Source organism: Lepisma saccharinum, chromosome 17 (genome assembly GCF_977018435.1).
Source record: "Lepisma saccharinum chromosome 17, izLepSacc3.1, whole genome shotgun sequence".
In the NCBI taxonomy this organism is placed as follows: Eukaryota; Metazoa; Arthropoda; class Insecta; order Zygentoma; family Lepismatidae; genus Lepisma; species Lepisma saccharinum.
This window is the reverse complement of record NC_139245.1, coordinates 13832755-13853263: the sequence shown is the minus strand read 5'-3', so window position 1 is coordinate 13853263 and position 20509 is coordinate 13832755. Positions and strand designations below refer to the sequence as shown.

At 36.6% G+C, this 20509-nt stretch overlaps 2 protein-coding genes across 4 annotated transcripts in view; one reads left to right on the top strand and one right to left on the bottom strand.

The window, feature by feature from the left end:
• Positions 1-1628: 1628 nt before the first annotated feature.
• Dad1 (dolichyl-diphosphooligosaccharide--protein glycosyltransferase subunit) lies at positions 1629-11070 on the bottom strand. Its single transcript, XM_083138488.1, has 2 exons — positions 10770-11070; positions 1629-2236 (listed from the first exon to the last, which is right to left on the bottom strand). The coding sequence occupies exons 1-2, from the start codon at positions 10978-10980 to the stop codon at positions 2106-2108; spliced, it is 342 nt and encodes a 113-aa protein (XP_082994614.1). The 5' UTR covers positions 10981-11070; the 3' UTR covers positions 1629-2105.
• A 270-nt stretch (positions 11071-11340) lies between these two features.
• Positions 11341-20509, top strand: part of Psf3 (DNA replication complex GINS protein Psf3) — a 125066-nt gene continuing 115897 nt past the window's right edge. For all 3 annotated transcript variants that reach the window (XR_014443580.1, XM_083138953.1, XM_083138952.1), the window contains exons 1-3: positions 11341-11646; positions 13705-13849; positions 16603-16732. Coding sequence is in view for 2 of the 3 variants with exons in the window: in XM_083138953.1 (XP_082995079.1) it covers positions 11541-11646; positions 13705-13849; positions 16603-16732 (381 nt within the window). In the remaining variant the exon portion in view is untranslated. The remainder of the gene's footprint in view (positions 11647-13704; positions 13850-16602; positions 16733-20509) is intronic.

Genomic DNA, 20509 nt, shown 5'->3' with positions numbered 1-20509 from the left:
GCACCAGTGAAACAGAAAGTAAAACTTTGTGGATATTAATATGTCTGACAAATTTACAATTCATGATGGGTTAAAACAAGGAGATGCATTATCTCCATTGCTCTTTAATTTTGCCTTAGAAAACTCTGTTAGGAAGGTAAAAGAAACTAACGAAGGACTAAAATTAAATGGTGCGACTCAGCTGTTAGCATATGCAGATGATGTAGACTTACTGGGGGATGATGTAAATACAATTGAGAATAATGCTAAAATATTTTTCAAAGCAGCTAATGAGATCGGTTTGGAAGTTAGCAAAGAGAAAACTAAATATATGCTTACAGGCCGAAACCAAGTGTTAGGTAATAATCAAAATCTAATTATTGATAACAACTCATTTGAACCAGTTTCCAAATTCAAATACTTAGGAGTAATATTAACAAATGAAAATTATATTAAAGAGGAAATAAAAAGCAGGCTTAATTCAGGAAATGCATGTTACTTTCCTCTTCACAAACTTTTTTGTCTTCTTGTTTAATATCTAAGAAACTAAAAGTTAAAATATACAAAACAGTAATTTTGCCTGTAATATTATATGGATGTGAAACTTGATCCCTTACATTGAAAGAGGAACATAAATTGAGAGTATTGGAAAAAAAGATCCTTAGGAAAATATTTGGGCCTAAAAGTGATGAAGAGACAGGTGAGTGGAGAAGGTTACATAATTTAGAAGTACATAGTTTGTATTCACGTCCGGATATTATTAGAATGATTAAATCAAGACGACTTAGGTGGGCAGGCCATGTGGCACGAATGGGAGAGGAAAGAGGAGTTTACAGGATTCTTGTTGGGAAACCTGATGGTAAGAGATCTGTAGGAAGGCCAAGACTAAGAGGGAGGGATAATGTTGAGATGGACCTAAAGGAAATTGGGAAGGATGGAATAGAGTATATAGATCTTGCTCAGGATAGGGACAGGTCGAAGGCCTGTGTTGCTGCAGCCATGAACCTTCGGGTTTAAGAAGGCTAGAGAGTTAGTTAGTAAAACTTTTGTCATCTCAGGCTACTTATCAACTGTACACCTACTCTTACGGCACATCATTATGATAAAATTAAGCAATTGCATCAGTTTACAGACATCTACAATCTGTTTCGACAGCCCTTCTGTTGTTGAATGTGGCAGCAAATTTGCATGTTAAAACTTTGCAACATAGCATGGTTAAGACGAAACTCGTAAGTGAATCTGACGAGAGGTGCATAAAACATCTAGCATCGATCTAATCCTAGTGTTCACATTGTCTGTGATGAACTTTTGTGTGTGAAAAAACACATTCCCACATGGTGGTGGTGAACCCTTACAAGTAAGTCTCGTGGAAATACCAAGATTTTAGTATGTTCCCAACGTTCTTTTTTCCACACATACTACTGTACTACTTTGTATGGATATCAAAGAAATGGGGTAACAACCCATGTCATACCTAATTTGTTCTTGAGTACACCTATTCAAAAGGTAGCTTCTGAATGCTAATTAAAATTAACATATGGTGTAAGTCATGTGCATTATATTAAGATGGGTTGAAGGGGATTTTGTACTGAAATTCACAATTAACAGCAACTGGATAGAATGCATTCAAATGACAACCAGGATTCAATTCTGTGAATATTTTATTTAATATTCAAGTGAAATGTAACAAATAATACATAATTGCAGCATATACCCATCATATACACCACCACACTTTTGCACTTTATTTAGGAAAATGTTGACTCATGTTTGTAAGAACTGTAAAACACTCACAATAAAACATTCTTCGTACAGTTCACCACTTTAGCTGCTGCACAACAATTTATAGAAGTTGATTTGCCAATACATTATTATAAAGCTACATGAAGAAAAAAGTGCAATTTGTCCCATATCTTTGTTTCTATTAAATCATATTTCATTCCTTCCCTATTTTCTAAATCATATTTTTCTTTTTAGTTAGATTCATATGGTTCAGTAGTAGCTATGTTCTCTTTGAACTATGAAAAGCACAATTTTTGTGAAGTACCATATATCCCATTATTTTACACACTGTTCACACTCATATGTCATTTAAATTGCAATCCAAGTTTTTCATCCCTGTGAAACTAGCCAATGAAGTTCATAACCACCAAATGAAGGACGATGTGGGCAAAAATGAAGTCTGCAAATCCTCTCTCGGGGCTAATGCCATAAAACTGATTCTTGTTCTGTGGATTTACTTGCAGTCTTAAGCACACTGAAAAAAGTGAGAGAAAGACATTAATATGTTCAAACAGGACAGTATTATAACATACAGAGTGTCTACCATGAAACTTCATAATTTTGAATACTGAGCAATTCCAGAAAAATGCCAACATTGATGGTCAAAATTATATATCAGTGAAGAGCAATGTGCTATATATTTCTAAAAATAAGAATATCTCTAGATTTGAAGAGACAATATATGTGTTTTTAAAGTCTAAAATTACCTCATCAAATACTATTCCACTAACTTTGATCTAGAAAATCCAGATTTATATGTTGCCAATTGTGTCAGTCTATTACCTTCAAAATTATTTTTATACTGCTGGCAGTAGAAATTGAAGAAATTTTTGTATACACGAAGAAAGGCTACTACTTATACACTTCCTGGGTTATATTCTTTTCATTATATGTTTTACGCATCATGCAAATAATAAAAAATAGGTACTACTTTACTATAGGGGTGACACCTATAAGTAATTTATTTCGCACTTTTTAACATTGCTAACGTACTATTCTGGAATGCAGAACATTTCTTTAAGTGAAATAATGAATTTCTAACGAAAATAATGTATATTTCTTACATTTATGAGTACCTACTGTTACTAGTTATTTCAATTCTGTAAAACACATTATGGGGATAGCGTACTGGTTCATCACGCGAGTGATAAGTGTTTTGTCGGAAAATACCTACTTTCGTGTCTGGATTTGAAATTATGCTAATACCTCGCAAACCATTCATGTTAGCCCCACAAACCATTTTCCATAAGGTTAGGTTAGGCAAGCATAGTTTAAAAAAAATCCAAAAAAATTAAAAATATTCGGCACGTCATGGTATGTTATAGTGTTTCACATGTTATAGTGAAAACACTGACTACGGGGTTTACGTCATCTAACACAAGGAACATTGTGCTCTCGTGCAGAAAGCAAATGGCGGCAGCAGAAACAGCATGTCGGACACAGATTTTTGCAGAAAACAACATGCATTCGCATTAAAATGGATCAAAACTACATTCACTAACTTCCACAATGCTAAAGAAAATGATTTGCGTAAGTACTTTCTCCTGTAAAAAGTAAGAAATCCGTCACCCCTATAGTAGTGTTAACAAAATCTGCATTTAAAGCGTCAGTCTGATACCACTGAACTTGCTCTGATACTTTTACAATTTTGTGTAGAAAATATGTAGCTGTGCACATGTCCCTTAGAACAGTTAAGGCTTGCTGCTTCATATTGCTTCCAAAATAGTGCAGTTTGAAGTATGTATATTGCAAGTGACAGAAGATTTTCACAGAACAAGCCTGTCTTCCACTTGATGCATTTTGTGGAACAATGAACTTCTCTTTAGCATGAAAAATGGCTTTAGGGACACTATAATAATCTTCACAAGTGGACTGAATGAATGGCCAATCATCGTAATTTATTTAACTCTTGTGATTTTGGATCATAATAATAAATAACCTGTGGCGCAACAGCCCATGAGGGCCAGGGCCTACCTACCGACTGTTGGCCTCATCCAACCAGTTATGGGTGATGTGTGGTGAGCACAATGACCCCCTCCACCTCCTTGTTGGTTTCTATGACCAGGTTATGCTACTCATTTTTAGCTCCTCAAATTCCTCATGGTGGTGGATGGCCACCAGTCCCATACAGAGGCCAAAATCTCAGGACAAAATTTGTTACGCTTCTCTCGGAAGGCTTGTACCTGCATGGCCATGCTGGAGGACAATTTTGGAACACACCTAATGGCAACTCAAGAGACAGAGATTACAGGTTGTGTGGTGATACATGGAAACAGAATTAATTGATCATGTGCAACATTCAAGTGCTACTGCAACTCTGAGGAGCACTACAAAATTTCTACATTATCTCTGTAAGTTGATGCTTCTGTTACAGCTATATAACCTGGAATGTAAAGGCACTCAAATGTTGGGGGGGTTCATGGTGGACACCCTTCCCTCTTCCTCTGTGTGTGTGAGAGGGAGTATACGTTTCCAATGACCAATTTTGGCTTTTCTCTTGGCTAATACAAATTATTTTCTTACCTTTTTTTAACAAAAATAATTAAAAGTGCTTAAGTTTCGATGTGGACAGTGAGAGTGGTCAATGGAATTGAAACATATTTTTTCTTCAGAAATCTGGCACATATTGACAAGATACGTGAAACTTGAGAAATGTTTTTAAGTTTGTGAAGATTTTTTTAAAAAAAAACACACTTAAAATTGCTTGTATGTCTTGTTAATGTAACCACAATAATTTCAGTAACTTTTCTTCTAGTGAAAATAAAACATTCTGGATGTACTATTTACTTGTAACTTAAAATAATTCTGATATCCACAAATTCCTTATGTACATTCTATAAATTATATCTTTAAAGTGATTTTAAAAAAAATCACTCAATTTAAATCACAATTCAAACCACCTTGATATGTTCACAACAATTCAAACTGTACAGGGATAACAGCTGTAATGAGCAACGAAAAAGATAACAAAAAGAATATCATCAAGATGTACACTGTTGGCAGTACCTGGGCTTGCCAACCCTCTTGGAATGTCTGGGAGTCAACATGTCAAACTGTGTTATCTCCCAGAATAACCAGATTTAATCTTCTTATATGTTTTATTATTATCTTTTTGTATGAATTTGCGGAGTGAATAAATTTATTATTACAAACCAAACAATTAAAACTCACAAGACTCGTGAAAAAATAGTCATTGTGTAAGTAGTAATGGGGAGCAAGGAGAGAAAAAAATTGAAACACATTGTTGTTACAAAGAATCTGTGCAAGAGCTGCAGAAAACAGAAAAAAAAGGGCATTGTTGTGTAACCTAGTGCGTTACAGTGGGATTAAGTTCATTTCAGTGTTTGTGTTGTCATCATGGCGAATTCTGAGTGACAAGAAAAGATTTGATTTGTTTTTTTGCATTGCCTTTCTGGTACTTTAGGCTAATTGTGACGATGAGGATGAGTGATTAAATGATGAAATTGATGATGGACATCACAAAGAACACATATGCTCTCGCCGGAATTTGAACCCTGGACACCTGGTGTTCTAGCATGCTGTGTTAACCACTCCGCCAAAGAGGTCGGCGCGAAAAGAGAAAGGAAAGTATTACTTACAAATTGTGGTTGCTTGGTTGTTTTAATCAAGTTGATTCAAATTTGTATTTGTAGTACGCAAGACAACAAACAGATAACAGGTGATATTCAGGACATTTTAATCTAAAGGGATTGAAGCCTGGAAACAAATCTCCATGAATTTCATTGTGCAAAGTTGGCAAGTGGTGGTCTAGTTGGTAGGGTGTCTGACTGCCATGCGGGAGACCTGGGTTCGATTCCCAGGCTGGGTGATTCATGGTCAAAATTTTTCCAGCCTTGTCCCTGCATAAAGCGGCTCTGGGGATCACCCACCCTCAAATCGTTGAGTACCTTATGGGGGAGGGGTGCAATTGGAGCATGGCGCTGATTACATCACCTCCGAAATGGCGGAGGTCGAGAATATGTGGGACACTACCCCTGCATCCCGTGAATGTGCCTTCATGGCACGGTGGTATATACACGGGAAACTTTATCTCTACCTTATAGTTAACAAGTGTAACAGTACTTGAACAATGAAAAAAGGTCCACCGGTGAGGAAGTTAGTTAACCATTATTTCTTAAAATACATTGGAAACTAAAAATAAAGCAGTAAAAATATACGGTAACAGTTCGCTATATCGGAGACACATTAAAATTGGATATTTTGTGTTTCGCATGGTTCGTACTTACCAATTGTGTATTGCGGAACATAGTTCAAGGTTCCATTATGCTTTTTACACGAAAACAAACAGAATTCTTCACATACAGTGTGATTTTTTTGATTCCATTCTTCGTTTCTGTAACACACAATATGGCAGGCACATTTTGACTCAAGTTGTGGGTATGCAGTGTTTCCAACCATCTTCACCGAAAAATACCTACTATTGTGTTCATCACGTGTGAAAATTTTACATTATGCACGGGTAGCTGACGGATAGCCCCACGAACCATTTCCGATAAGGTTAGGTTAGGTTAGGCAAGCATAGTGAAAAAAAGGAGTTGGAAACACTGACAGGGGCTTACAACATCAAACGTACGCAGTATGCAGTTCACGTAGCGGAAGCAATGGCAATTGTACTTGATGAGATATTTCTCTTACCAAATACGGTAACACTTCTGTATAGTGGAGACGGATTTCTTACTTTTTACAGAAGAAAGTACTTACGGAAATAATTTTCTGTAGCATTGTTGAGGTTCGGGAATGCAGTTTTTACCCTTTTCAATGCCAATTCATGTTTTCTTCTGGGAAAATATCTCTCAGACACGGAATTGCTGTTGCTGCCATTTGCTTTCTGCACTTGGAAGATGATGTTCACGTTTTTAGATGACGTAATCCCCAATAAGTGTTGCAAACCATGCCGTGTTTTCACAAGAAGATGACGTGTCTAGGATGCGTTGTGAAGTTTTTTAACTATGTTTGCCTAACCTAACCTTACCGGAAATGGTTTGTGGGTTTAACGAGGTATTAGCATAATTTCCAATCTGGCCACGAAATTAGGTATTTTTTGGTGAATAAGGTTGAAACACTGCATTCACACTCCACATCGACAAAACACTTGCCACATCACACGATGAACCAGTACGCTATCACCATATTGCGTGTTAGAGAACCGGATAAGGAAGAACAGTAAGTACTCGTAAATGTAAGAAATAGACATTATTTCCAATAGAAATTCATTATTACACCTAAAGAAATGTTCCGCAATGCAGAATTGTACGTTACCAATGTAAAAAGTGCGAAATAAATTATTTCTAGGTGTCTCCACTATACGGAAGTGTTACCAGTCAAATATATTATTCCACGTTGAAATAAAATACCTCTACGAACGGTGGAAAGCTTGGAGAAACTAATTTCCATAAGTCGTTTCGGTAAAATTTTCAAAGCCGGGAAATGGATTTCTTCAAATTTACAGGAGAAAGTACTTACGTAATTGAGTTTCTGTAGACTTGTGATAGGTCGTACAAGTGTTCTCTCTCATCGGTCAAGTTATTTCATGGTAACGGTTCAGATTGTTTTATGATTTCTCCTAGCAATTATCGTAGAATTTTGGAAATCATTCACATGAAATTCGAACCTTCCTTAAAGTAATGAGTTTGGACTCCCTTACGCACTTCTCATGGACAAGATTCTCAGTTGATAAGCGATAGTAAATATAGTAGAAGTAAATTGGAACCTTAGTAGAAAGCATTTAGGGACTTTATTTGGTAAATATGCGATACTTAACCCAACCTAACTCTCAATCGTTTATTTCATTAATTTTAGCATTGATACTTACCTATTCTGCATTGCGGAAGATTCTTTAAGGTGAAGTTATGCCTTTTCCCATTAAATAGTGTCAACTTCTCATATTACGAGTCATTATTTGTATTCCTTGTTCTGCTTGGGTAACAGACAATATGTTGTGCACTTGTCATGGATCATCGTGCGTTGTGCTTGTGTTTTGTCGATTTGGAGTGGGTATGCAGTGTTTCAACCTCCTTCACTGAAAAATACCTACTTTCGTGTTCATTATGTCATCATAAACCATTGACGGATAGCCCCAAAAAACCATTCACGATAGCTCCACAAACCATTGACGGGTAGCCCCAAAAACCATTGACGATAGCCCCACGGACCATTTCCAGCAAGGTTAGGTTAGGTTGGGTTAGGTAAGCATAGTTAAAAAAAAATATCGTAAAAAGGCACGTTTGGAAACACTGGCGAGACTGCGTGACTTTCGACGCTCGCGCCATCTGCAGGTACATAATGGAAACAACGGCATAATGTCAGAAAATACAAGTTCCTTACATAAAAAGTGATTATTCTTGTTCTGCAGCATTCTATGGTGAAGTTTTCAGTTTCCGCGAAAGAAAATACCTCTAAGAACTTCGACAATGCTACAGATACTGATTTCAGTAAGTAGTTTCTCCTGTAAATTTGAAGAAATCCGTTCGGGCGATATCGCATATTTACCCTTTATTTTAATGCTAAGGGAACCAAACCTAACCCTAACCAGGTAACATTATCGTATGGGTAAAACGGATTCCTTCAAATTTCCTTCAAATTTACAGGAGAAAGTACTTACGGAAAACATTTTCTTGAGCGTTTTGGAAGTTCCTGAATGTAGATTTGATCCATTTTAATGTGAATGCATTTTGTTTTCTGCGAAAATCTCTGTCCGACACGCTGTTTCTGCTCCCGCCATTTGCTTTTTGCATGAGAGTGCAATGTTCCGTGTGTTAAGACGATGCAACCCCGTAGCCAGTGTTTCAGCCTCGCCGTGTTTTCACTAGAACCACCTGTCGAGTTCGGAACAAGCCATTTTTCCCGAATGGGTGTCACTTATCGCACAACATTGTAGCAACATTGTGTTCGGACGTCACAGGAGAGAGCTGTTTTTACAATTTTTCTTTGTATTTATGCTAATGGAACCTAACCTAACAGGCCTAATCTAACCACGTAGGCATTCCTCGTCTGACGTCAATATTCAAGGTTGCAAGATTGTTGTGCGTAAAGGAAGAGAATTAACGAATTACGAAAGAAAGATGGTTCCGACCCGAATGGGTGTCACTTATCGCACAACACTCTAGCAACATTGTGTTCTGATGTCACAGGAAAGATCTTTTTCATGTTAGGCAATACAAGCTAACGCGTCTCTTAGCGAAAATAATATTTTTTCTTTGTATCTATGCTAATGGAACCTAACCCAACAGGCCTAACCTAACCACGTAAGCATTCCTCGTATGACGTCAATATTCAAGGTTGCAAGATGGTTGTGCGTAAAGGACGAGCATTAACAAATTTCGAAAGAAAGATGGTTCCGACCCGAATGGGTGTCACTTATCGCAAAACACTCTAGCAACATTGTGTTCTGACGTCACAGGAGAAACCTTTTTCATGTTAGGCAATACAAATGTAACGTGTCTCTTAGCGAAAATATTATTTTTTCTTTGTATTTATGCTAATGGAACCTAACCTAACAGGCCTAACCTAACCACGTAGGCATTCCTCGTCTGACGTCAATATTCAAGGTTGCAAGATGGTTGTGCGTAAAGGAAGAGCATTAACAAATTTCGAAAGAAAGATGGTTCCGACCCGAATGGGTGTCACTTATCGCAAAACACTCTAGCAACATTGTGTTCTGATGTCACAGGAGAAACCTTTTTCATGTTAGGCAATACAAATGTAACGCGTCTCTTAGCGAAAATATTATTTTTTCTTTGTATTTATGCTAATGGAACCTAACCTAACAGGCCTAACCTAACCACGTAGGCATTCCTCGTCTGACGTCAATTTTCAAGGTTGCAAGAGTGTTGTGCGTAAAGGAAGAGCATTAACGAATTGCGAAAGAAAGATGGTTCCGAATTGCGAAAGAAAGATGGTTCCGAATTGCTGTGTACGGACAATGAACGTGGTAAATCGCAAGGTTATTTTACAAGTTCTACACGTAAATGCGACGTACTAGCATAATTTCAAATAGGGGCACGAAAGTAGATATTTTCCGGTGAACGAGGTTGCACCACTGCATAAATCGACAAAACACTCTCAGAACACCCCCTAAACCTGTATGATATGACGGCCATAATGTGTTACAGATTCGAAACAACAAGTAACAGTAAGTACTCGTAAATAGAGAAAATAAACATTATCTTAGTTAGAAATGCATTATTTCGCCTTAAGAAATGTTCCGCAACACGTTAGCAATGTAAAGAAGTCCGAAATATATGATTCGTAGGTGTTTCACCCATACGATAATAGTACCCCTAACCACAAAAGCATATATTGAACAAAACCTTAAGTAATCGCTAAAACTCTGCAGTATGTGTTAACAGACGTACATCGAAATCGAACCATGTAAAAATTGCATTCGTAGCATAATGAAATCGCAATAAAACAAAAGGAACTTGGGCCTATTTCACCATTAATTCATGTTTGTATGCGAGTGTTAATGGAACCTAACCTAACCTCGTAGGCATACCTCGTCCCCGTGATGGTTTTTGGGGCTAACGTCAATGGTTTGTGGGGCTACCCGTGGATTTTTTTTGGGGCTAATGTCAACCATCCACGGCTGGCCCCACAAAACATTGACATTAGCCCTAAAAACCAATGACCATAATTGTTTTTGGGGCTAACGTCAACCATCAACGGGTAGCCCCACAAACCATCACGGGGACGAGGTATGCCTACAAGGTTAGGTTCCATCAACACTCATTTTCACCGAAAAATACCTACGGAAGGGGAAAAACAAGGAAGATTATTACTCGATATCTCGAAAATGGAAATTATTTTCGTTAAAGAAAAGCTAAATCCCTTGTTAAACAATCTTTCGCAATGCAGAATAGGCAAGTACGAATGTCAACAATTACAGAATAAACGAGTTACAGATGTTTGCCGGGTTTCAAAATTTTACCGTAGTTTCTGTAAAAATGAATGTGTCTTTGATATAACGAACTGTTACCAAATATACGCACCTGCTAGTATGAAACAGCCCACACAAGATATAAAACCACTTAGGAACGAATTGAATGGAAATGTGCCGACCAAGCAGCAATAAACGAATTGGATTACGCCCGTCAAAAATATGTACAGCAGATATGCGTCTATTATCTTCAATTTCTTGGGCGTATGATTTGCATATTCGTCGTAGAACTTCCCAAGTACAGTACTTAAACTTGCAGCCATAATTGAAAGGTTCAAAAAACTGGGGAAAACAGCAAAATAATTGAAAAAGGCGAACTCTCCACGCCACAGCAGAAGAGCCACATGTACACAACAGTGTTGCCAGCACAAAAGTATACAAATCACAGTTTACGTACTATAATCACGAACGAAATTTAGCAAGATATTTCTACCACGATGCTTCATGTCATCGTATGTAGTAAAGCAAATAGATATAATAAAGAAAAAATAAGAAATAGATTTATTTGAATTTATACCATACATTCATATTCACATCGAGGGAAACAGCTGAATTCCTACCCTTCCGTAATGGAAAGACAGCATTTATTAATGTCACCTTCACTTCCAATGCTTCCCATTTTCTAATCTGTGGCGCCTGGCGCGGTATAGTTGAATAATTTTTCAAAGCATTTTACTTAGTTTTATAAACTCAACACATTGTGCCCAGTGTTTCCATGATTTGAATTTCTGTGTGATATTTACTACTATACATATTTTATGAATGATTTTACACGAAAAATATTACTAATTTGTTACATTGCTGGCGACTGATATAGAGAAAAATGCCATTACACCAGAGCTATTTTCCTAATTACTTTTCAATACCAGATATTTTAGCAACTCAAGAACGCGTGCCTTGTAAATTTGAAGTTAAGGTAAATCGATTAGGTAAGGAAAGTAATGTTTGGTTTAATATGTCCTCATGCCAGGTAAAGTTTCACAGCTATTAAATTTACAATATTTTTTTTTGCTTCAGGTATTGAAACATACTTCGCTAGGAAAGTAAACATGATTGTTTTCGTTTGGTTGCATGCGCCATGCCCTAAATATAATTGTCCAACCTCCGAAATGTACTTTTTACAGTTTATACAAATCTTAACAACGAATCCACCAAATGCAACCGAGGCATTCACGTGTAGAAAGAAAGGTTATAGACATGCACTAACATTTAAATATTCATAATGAACCGGTTTCCATTTGAGCTCTTTTCACCAGGTTTTAATCTATACATATCCAGGATGTAACATGCGACCTAACTTAACCTGACCTGATTTTGGTAATGTGCATGTTTTTCAGTTGTTGGGTGTATCAAGAATGCATTCATTTTGGCGCAAGCCACCACCAACCTAATTTTGTAAATACAATCAATAAACTATATTAACAAAAGGGCCTACTGATTGGCATAGAGGAATGCTGTCGCCTTTGTAATCAGGGAGTTTCGGTTTAATCCCCACCAGAGGTACAATTCCAATTAACTTAAATGAAATGATGCATGCTACAATGCCAGGGGCCCCAGGTTCGAATCCAAATCTTGGCATGGGGTTCTTTGTGATTGCCACTTCATCAATTTCATCATATCAGTACTCATTCTCATCATTGTGATTAGTCAAAAGTGGAAGAAAAGCGACTCTAAATAACAAAACAAAAGTGAAATCAAATTATGCATGCAACACCATATTTGAAATAACTTTTTGACAGTACCGGTAACAAATAAAAAAGTTTCATTCAAAAAATGTGTACTGTAATTGTACACTTGTGCAAATATAAAAAGTACGTGTACTTTAAATATTTAATGGGTATCAGTTCGTTATATTGGAGACACTTTAAAATCAGATATTTTGTGTTTCGTATGGTTCGTACTTACCAATTGTGTATTGCGGAACATCTTTGAAGGTGCCATTATGGTTTTCACACGATTAGAAAAAAATTTTACACTAAAGTAAGCCATTTCTCGAAGTGTTACGGAACGCACGTCATGGTGCGAGCACCACAAAGCATTCACAGAAGGTTAGGCAAACATAGTTAAAGAACGGCATGGTTACGTTTTCGCTTCAATTGAAGCAACGGGAATTGATTTCTGGCTGATATAGATTGAAAGATGAAAGAAAATACCTTGAAGAACTTCGACAATGCTACAGAAACTGATTTCCGTAAGTAGTTTCTCCTGTAAATTTGAAGAAAAGTGTCTCTGATATAACAAACTGTTACCATTTAATGTAAGTTGTTTTAAGCATGCAAATCCTTTTTCAGTTGTGATATTTACAATTGCTGTTTACTATATTGTTGAGAATATGGAGAACAAGAGACAGCAAATCAACCTTTCAAATATACCAAGTAGTTAATGTAGGTTATTGCAGGTAAAATCAGTCCCATTTGCTAATGTCAATACTTAATGAAAGTAACCATTTATGCTATTTTCACTATTTGGTGAAAGTAGTCATGTAAAAAAGTAAAGTGCTCCCCTGTGCTTAGCACCACGCCATGAAGGCGTGTAGGGGGTGTGGGGGTAACGTCCCACACTTTCTTGATCCGGTCATGAGTGGGTGTGATGTGATCAGCATCACGCCCCTGACTGCCTTTACCCCCCAGGTACCCATGTCATTCGATGCTGGGTGGGTGCCGGGACTGCTTCCAACGTTAGAAAAGTTCCCGGATTTGAGCCGGGCGGGGATCGAACCTGGGACCTTGAGCATGGTAGTCAGATGCATTACCGACTGAGCCACTGCGGCCAATAGTAGTAGTCATGCCCAAATGAAAATGTGTGATGTTTTAAGGATGGTGATTTCTTGTAGAACAGTTTGACCTTTTTTTTCTGTGAAGCATATCGACTAAAGAGGTTAATAAAATTATTTATTTTGATGGCTTAGAACAAGTGAGAACTTTATATAATAAATGTCCTAATTCTTGTTTAGAAAATATACTCATACAGAATTTTCATTGTTTCAGGATTTATAGACCCATCTTCCGAAGGTGAAGATATACAACCAGGAGCTGCAGTTGAACTACCTTACTGGCTGGCCAGAGCATTATGTACAAGAAATCGTCATATAGTTAGTGTTGACATTCCCAGAATATACAAGGAAGCATACAGGTAGGATGTGAAAGCAGTTTTTTCAGAGGTTAAATTTGTACAGTTTATTTTTTAAAACTTGGAAGAGTTTTTTTTATGCACAAAAGCTAAATTATGTGTGTTAAGTGATTCTCAAATTTATTATATTAGTTCAAGTACTACTGCATGCAATATATATATTGCTTAATAACCATTTATGGTTCAATTCATGTAATTATTACATCCAAAACAGATACATACAATTCAGATTACTGGTAATTTCTATATACATATCAGTAAGATATGCAAAAAACGAAGTGCTGTGTTTTGATAAAGCAAATTTCTTGCGTATAATATGTCTTGACTACTTTCTCCATGGTTACACATTCTATTAAATATATAATTTTTCATGCAACCTGGATATTATAGTTCTCCTGGGTTCACATGTAACATACCTGCATGGTTTAAATTTTTCATTATACAGTGGACTGTTTTTAATTCGAACTTGGACATTTTGAATTATTCCATAATTCTAACAGGAGTTTTCATTGTCGAATTCCTATTGAAACCAGTGTTAAAAAAATTCATATGTAATTCGAAGTTTCGAACCTTTTGTTTGGGTAATTTGAAGGCAGCAATTCAAAGACAGCTGTAGGGAAGAGAAAGTTTCCATTTGATGGTATGCAGCCCCCACCCTCTCCTCAATAACTTGGGATTACCCATCCCTTTTGTGTGCAGGTGTTCCTCCCCCACTAGCCAATGATTTGTGAAAGTCTTCTTATCTGCCCTCAGCTGTGATTAGTCAGGGCACCTTTGCAAACTCAGGTGCATTGACATAATTTACATACCTCCCAACAGGACATCAGTGGTGCAGTCCATGGATCAAGGGATAATACACATTTTATAAACATTTGTAGCAATGGTAGGTTGTTATTAAGATCGTAGACAACATTATGGAGAAATCTAACATTGATTTGTTGTCACATGCTGAACAAAGGTTTCAAGCATGTCAGTCAACAAACAATTACGAACTCTTTTTATAAAGCTGGGTTGAACAATCAAGAAGCCAATGTTCCAAGTTGCACCAGAAGAATTAGACACTGTAATATTTTGATAATTCGAATTTGGATAATTCTATTTTTTTCGTGTCAGTTCGAATTGAAAAGAATCCATTGTGTTTATTCTGAATTTAATGAGAATTAAATTCTAGTAAGAGCAGTTTGAAAAGAAAATTCAAAGTGTTATATCTCTCTTGATGCAAAAAAACTTGAATGATTGACTTCAAATTTTTGGGTGCGTCAGCACTTATGGTCATTTTTCACCCTTCATTGTATGCAGGGAAAAATCCCCTTGAGAAAGGTTAAAAAATGCAAGTTGTAAAGAAACCTAGGACAAACACAACACATTAAAAAGGAATCTAAGAACTAACTTAGAAACAGTGTGAAGTTCTACTCTTCTCAAAAAGCTTAAAACATTGGCTAAAAAAACCCTCTTCCAACATAGCCGACAAATTGTTGGGAAGGTTTAAACCCTGTCTGAGGTAATTAAAATCAGCACATTCGAGAAGCATGTGCCAAATGCTTAAAACAACGTTACAGGTACGGCACAGCGGAGGGTCCAGACCTTGCAGCAAATCACGATGTGTGAGATGGCTGTGTCCGATTTGAAGCTGCGTTAAGATGACTTCTTCTAGGCGGGAGGATCGGGATGAGGAACACAAAGCACCAGTGTTGAGTTGAGTTGGTGTTTTAAGTCCACTTTATGCACAGTAAGGCTAATCGGGACTACAGTTTAAAGTGGGATCCGAACCACTATATGCCTCCACCGGGTATCGAACCCGGGACCCCTTGATAGCAAGGACCAAGCACCAGTGGTGAGCTTGATAGTGTGAAGCATGTTATTCCATACCTCATCCCACTCTGCCTGCCATGTGTCGAGAAGGGAACAACGAAAAACATTCTGCTGATCCCTAGCTGGCAGAGAGTGGACGAGAACGTTTACATCTGCATGAGCTGCTTTCTTTTCTTAGATGCTTACATGACTGGGGACCCAGCAGAAGCGGACTTCAATACTGGCAGATAAGAACACGAGCTGTCGAAGGAAGAGCTGCACTACAGGATGCCTTGAAATGCTAGGCAATTACGCAGTGGGTTTTAGGTGGCAAATGACAGGGAAATAAATACATCATAGCAGGCTGAGCTACCTGAACATTGTAACAGTTCAAAGTGTCAGAATATTTATACATTTTAATTATGCATTGTAATCAAGGGGTCCCGGGTTCGATACCCGGTGGAGGCACATGGCACAGTGGTTCGGATCCCACTTTAAGCCGTAGGTCCGGTCCCAATTGCCTTACTGTGCATAAAGTGGACTTAAAACACCAACTCAAACCAACTCCATTTTAATTATATCCTTTCTATCCTACCAGAGTTTTGCTTTAAAATATTTGTAATTTCACTTGAGATAAATATTTAATCATATATTTTGCATAGTTCCAAGGATAATTAGTCTTCACAAAAGTGTCGTTTCAGTATTTTGCAGACCTTGCAAGACCCTGGACATTGAAAATGTATCAGCCAGTACTGGTGAATAAATTGGTATTAGTTAAGCTATAACCATGATATAATGCAGCGGAATCTTTGTCATGCATTTTCCAGGGGCTTGCGACTAAAATCTTATAATTTAAGAAATGTAAAAATGTGGGAAAATGTCTCTTTGGGACCAGGGTGGCATAGTGCCATAAGTAAGAAACTTGAAATATGGGAATATTTTTTTCCCTTTCTTTTGTTTTCCAGAGAAATTTTAAAGGCTGACGCAAGTGTGGTTGATCTTCGTAAGCTTGGATTATTTTTTTATGAATTTGGAGCATATCTTTCAAATTTTGAACACAGAGATGGCGCTGAGATAAGCTCAGTTTTAGTACAGGTGAGTAAATATTTGTCTTTTTGGTTATTCTGCACCTAAGCATAGTAAATCTGTAAAATGTTCAAGGGTGGTTCTGTAGTATGCTTGGTAGAGTTGTAGCACATGGTCCAAGAATGAAACCTTGTAAAACCACAATTTTCACAAGCTTTTCAGTAAATTGTTACAGTGTGTGTGTGCCATAATCTACTTCTAACTGTTGTTTTAGTTTGAACAAGTGTTGGTGTTTATAATTTCTTTTGGAGCATTCTATTTCCTGAATGCACTAATTTGCAAATTGTCATCAGCAGGCCATCTGTGTGTCCAAATGTAATACAACTTGGCTAAGGCCCACTTTAGACGAAAGCATTTTCCTTAGCATTTCTGCCATGCCATATTTCCTGGCATTTCTCAAGGATATAGCACTTTTTGTAGCATAACCAATCAGAAATGAGCTCTAGGTCATGACTGCAGATGTTGAGACTGTCCTATTCTCAAACTGTCATGTTCAAAGTTAATATTATTTATGTTATTGATGTTGTTTTTAACTTATGCATGTTTGTTTTATAGATATTGTTATAATCATCTTATCACGCTGTATAAAATACAAGAAATGAAATTGATGTAACCATAGCAACGAGAAATAATAAGTACTAAAATGGTGATGGAAGTGGTGAGATTTTCTGCGCCTGTATTGTATTTATTTTAATTATAACGGTTATCGTTAATTACGCAATTTTATTTGCATTGATAATTGTTCTGCAAGTTTAAGCGCAGCAAGTTATCAAGAGTGGCGACCCAGAAGCCAGGATTGTTCAAAAAGTGTGCAATCTTCTGATAGTGGTAAGAATGTCTGTTGTAACGGAACAGAATTTTTGTCATATGCTGAATTAAGACTTACGTCACAATCTTCAGTGTGCTTGTATAACGTAACTTCTTAAGTGAATCGTCATATGTGTGAAGATCACAATGGCTGATAAGTTAAAACAAAGTAAATCTAAATCGTCGCATAAAGAAACAAACATTCAAGCTAATACAATGACTACTTACTTTGATGCTGGTAATCCCGTAGTCGCTTGCAGTAATGCGAATGCTACAGAACATGACGTTTGTTCTACAAAACCTGATAAATTATCTTGTTGTAATGATCCTGACAATGATTTGAGGTATGTTCAGTGTACACAGTGCTCGTCATGGCATGATATATCTTGTCTCAAACTTACAGTCACTCACTGGACAATTTATTCGACTACACTAGAAAATTATTATTGTAAAGGTTGCAAACCAGATTATGATCCTTTTAGTTTGCCAGCTTATCTAGAAACTCTTAACCCGAATTTTGGTGATTTGTTAAGTACTGTTAAGAGTATTCAATTGCTTATGGTCGCTTCTAATGAAGACCTCAAGACGAAACTAGAAAAGTCTAATGCTGAAATGAAATCGCAGTTAGAACAGTCTAATGCTGAAATGAAATCTGTTAGAAAATTCTATGAAATCACAGAACAGTCTAATGCTGAAATGAAAATGCAGTTAGAACAGTCTAACGAAGAACTAAAAACCCGAATGGATCTTGCTAACCAAGATATGAAATTACAGTTACAGCAATCTAATCAAGAATTTGCAGAGTTTAATGAGAATATTAAGTCTCAGTTTGAACAATTGGAATTGGATATTTATAGTAACCTAACTTCAAAATTTGAATTGGTTCATCAAGAAATTAATACTGTTAATCAAAGATTAGACAACTTGACTTCCGATGTTAAAACACAACTTGATTCAATAGCTTCTGAATGTGTCAAGAAAAATGAACATTTGGGAAGTATTTTAAATAGCAATATTTCTCAAATCCGAACAGAACAAGACGTTCAAGGACAACAAATTTTAATAAATAAAGATTTGATTAGTGAATATGATAAATCTATTACAGTATGTTCATCCAAAATAACTGATATTAATAATAGATTATCATCGTTGGAACTTGCTGGTAAGGAAAATGTACATTTTGGAACGTATCTTATTGATTGTAATAACAGGTTTCAACATATAGAATCTTGTATTGATGTTTTGCAAACTAATTATGCAAATTTTCAATGCAACACAAAGGGAAATTTGAAACCTCCCCTTGCACAAAATAGTTCTCAAACTAAGACATCACGTGAAAGGGCTAGAAATGCAGTTGACTCGGGGGTGACTAATTCATCTACTTATTCATCTGATGAATCTTTAACAACCCATGTGAAAACAACGTTCCATGAACCGCATGTTCGAAATCGTGTTCGCTGGAAGCGAAACAAAAGATTTATTCCAACCTGCAATGAGGAACATTATCGAAATAATATGTCACCTATTAGTGTACAATTTAAGGATACAAGTAATTATGCGATTAACAATATGCAGACAACTTCTAGATTGAATTCTACCCTTACAAATATTGATAAACGTTCCAATGTTCAACAATGTTGTTCTGCTGATGGTGAAAATAGTTACATAAATCAAATGTTTACATACTCGCAAGAACCTAACCTCCCTGCTGTTCATCATAGTAATGTCCCTGGTGAAACGTGTGGGTTTCGTCATATTTCTTCCTTGCAGAATGAAGCTTGCAGACCATGGTTTCAAGGTGAAAGGCGTAATGCAAATTTAATGACTGGCACAAGTTGTCCAAATGCTGAATTTGGTGTTAATGAGTCAAATACAAATAAAAATTACTGTGATAATCCACAAAGTCAGCTTGATCGTTGTATTTCTCCAACGTCTTTACCTGTAATTACTGTTGGGGATAGAGGAAACAGATATGTAAAGATAAATGAACTGTCTCATTTACCCAAATTTTCTGGAAAAATAGAAGACCAATCGGCTCGAGAATATCTAGAACATCTTAATTCTATGCTTGATCTCATGGGCATTCCAATTAACAAAAGGCTACAGAGTATTCAGCAGTGTTTCACTAACAGAGCTGCGTACTGGTATAGAACTCACAAACGTATGTTTTCTTCATATGATCATTTTCAAAGGGAATTCATGAAACAATTTGCAAGTCCGGAAATACTACAGTCTCAGTTATCAGTATTAAGGAACAGGAAGTATGATCGTACAGTACATGGTGATTTAGAAAGTTTTGCGTTGAAAACATATTCAAATTATTGCAATTTAGTTGAGAATCCAAACGAATTGGATGTTATTCAATTAGTTATTAGCCAGTTACCAAATAATATAGCTAATAACATAACTTGTCATGAAATATGTTCTATGGACCAGTTAACAACTATGTTAAGAAAATTAGATGATGTCCGAACTAGTAGAAGAGGACTTATTTTCCTACCGGAAGAAACCGATAATAGTAGTAAGGTTAAACCCAACAAGAATCCTGACAGTATGAAATCAAAATTTAGTGTCAAGCAAATTAATGTTAAACACACCAAAAACACTTGCTCATCTTCTACTCAGACTTCGTCGATGGATGCACAAGTACCTTTTACTAATGAATTTGGCAATGCTAATTCAAGATATGGACAGTTTAGAGGTAGGAATGGTAGTTTTAGAGGACGTAGAAATAATCGTGGCTATTCAGTTACATATAATAACAGAAATAATTTCAGATTCCAAAGAAATAATGCATACTCTGGTATTTCCGGTGACATTACAAATAGGAATTATAATCAGGATGCTATAACTTCTCAGTTACCTAACAGAGTCAGAATGGAAGGATTTTCTACAATAGGGAAGCGCAGTATACAAGTGAGCCTGCTCTCGCTCCTACTTACAGTCAACCTGTTAATGTGACTTCATTACAACCACAAG

Coding starts and splice junctions, on each gene's coding strand:
- Dad1 (XM_083138488.1), bottom strand. CDS start 10,980: ATGGCTGCAAGTTTAAGTACTGTACTTGGGAAGTTCTACGACGAATAT. Junction 2,237..10,769: donor GGGCTGTTTCATACTAGCAG/GTGCGTATATTT, acceptor CACTTTTTTCAG/TGTGCTTAAGACTGCAAGTA.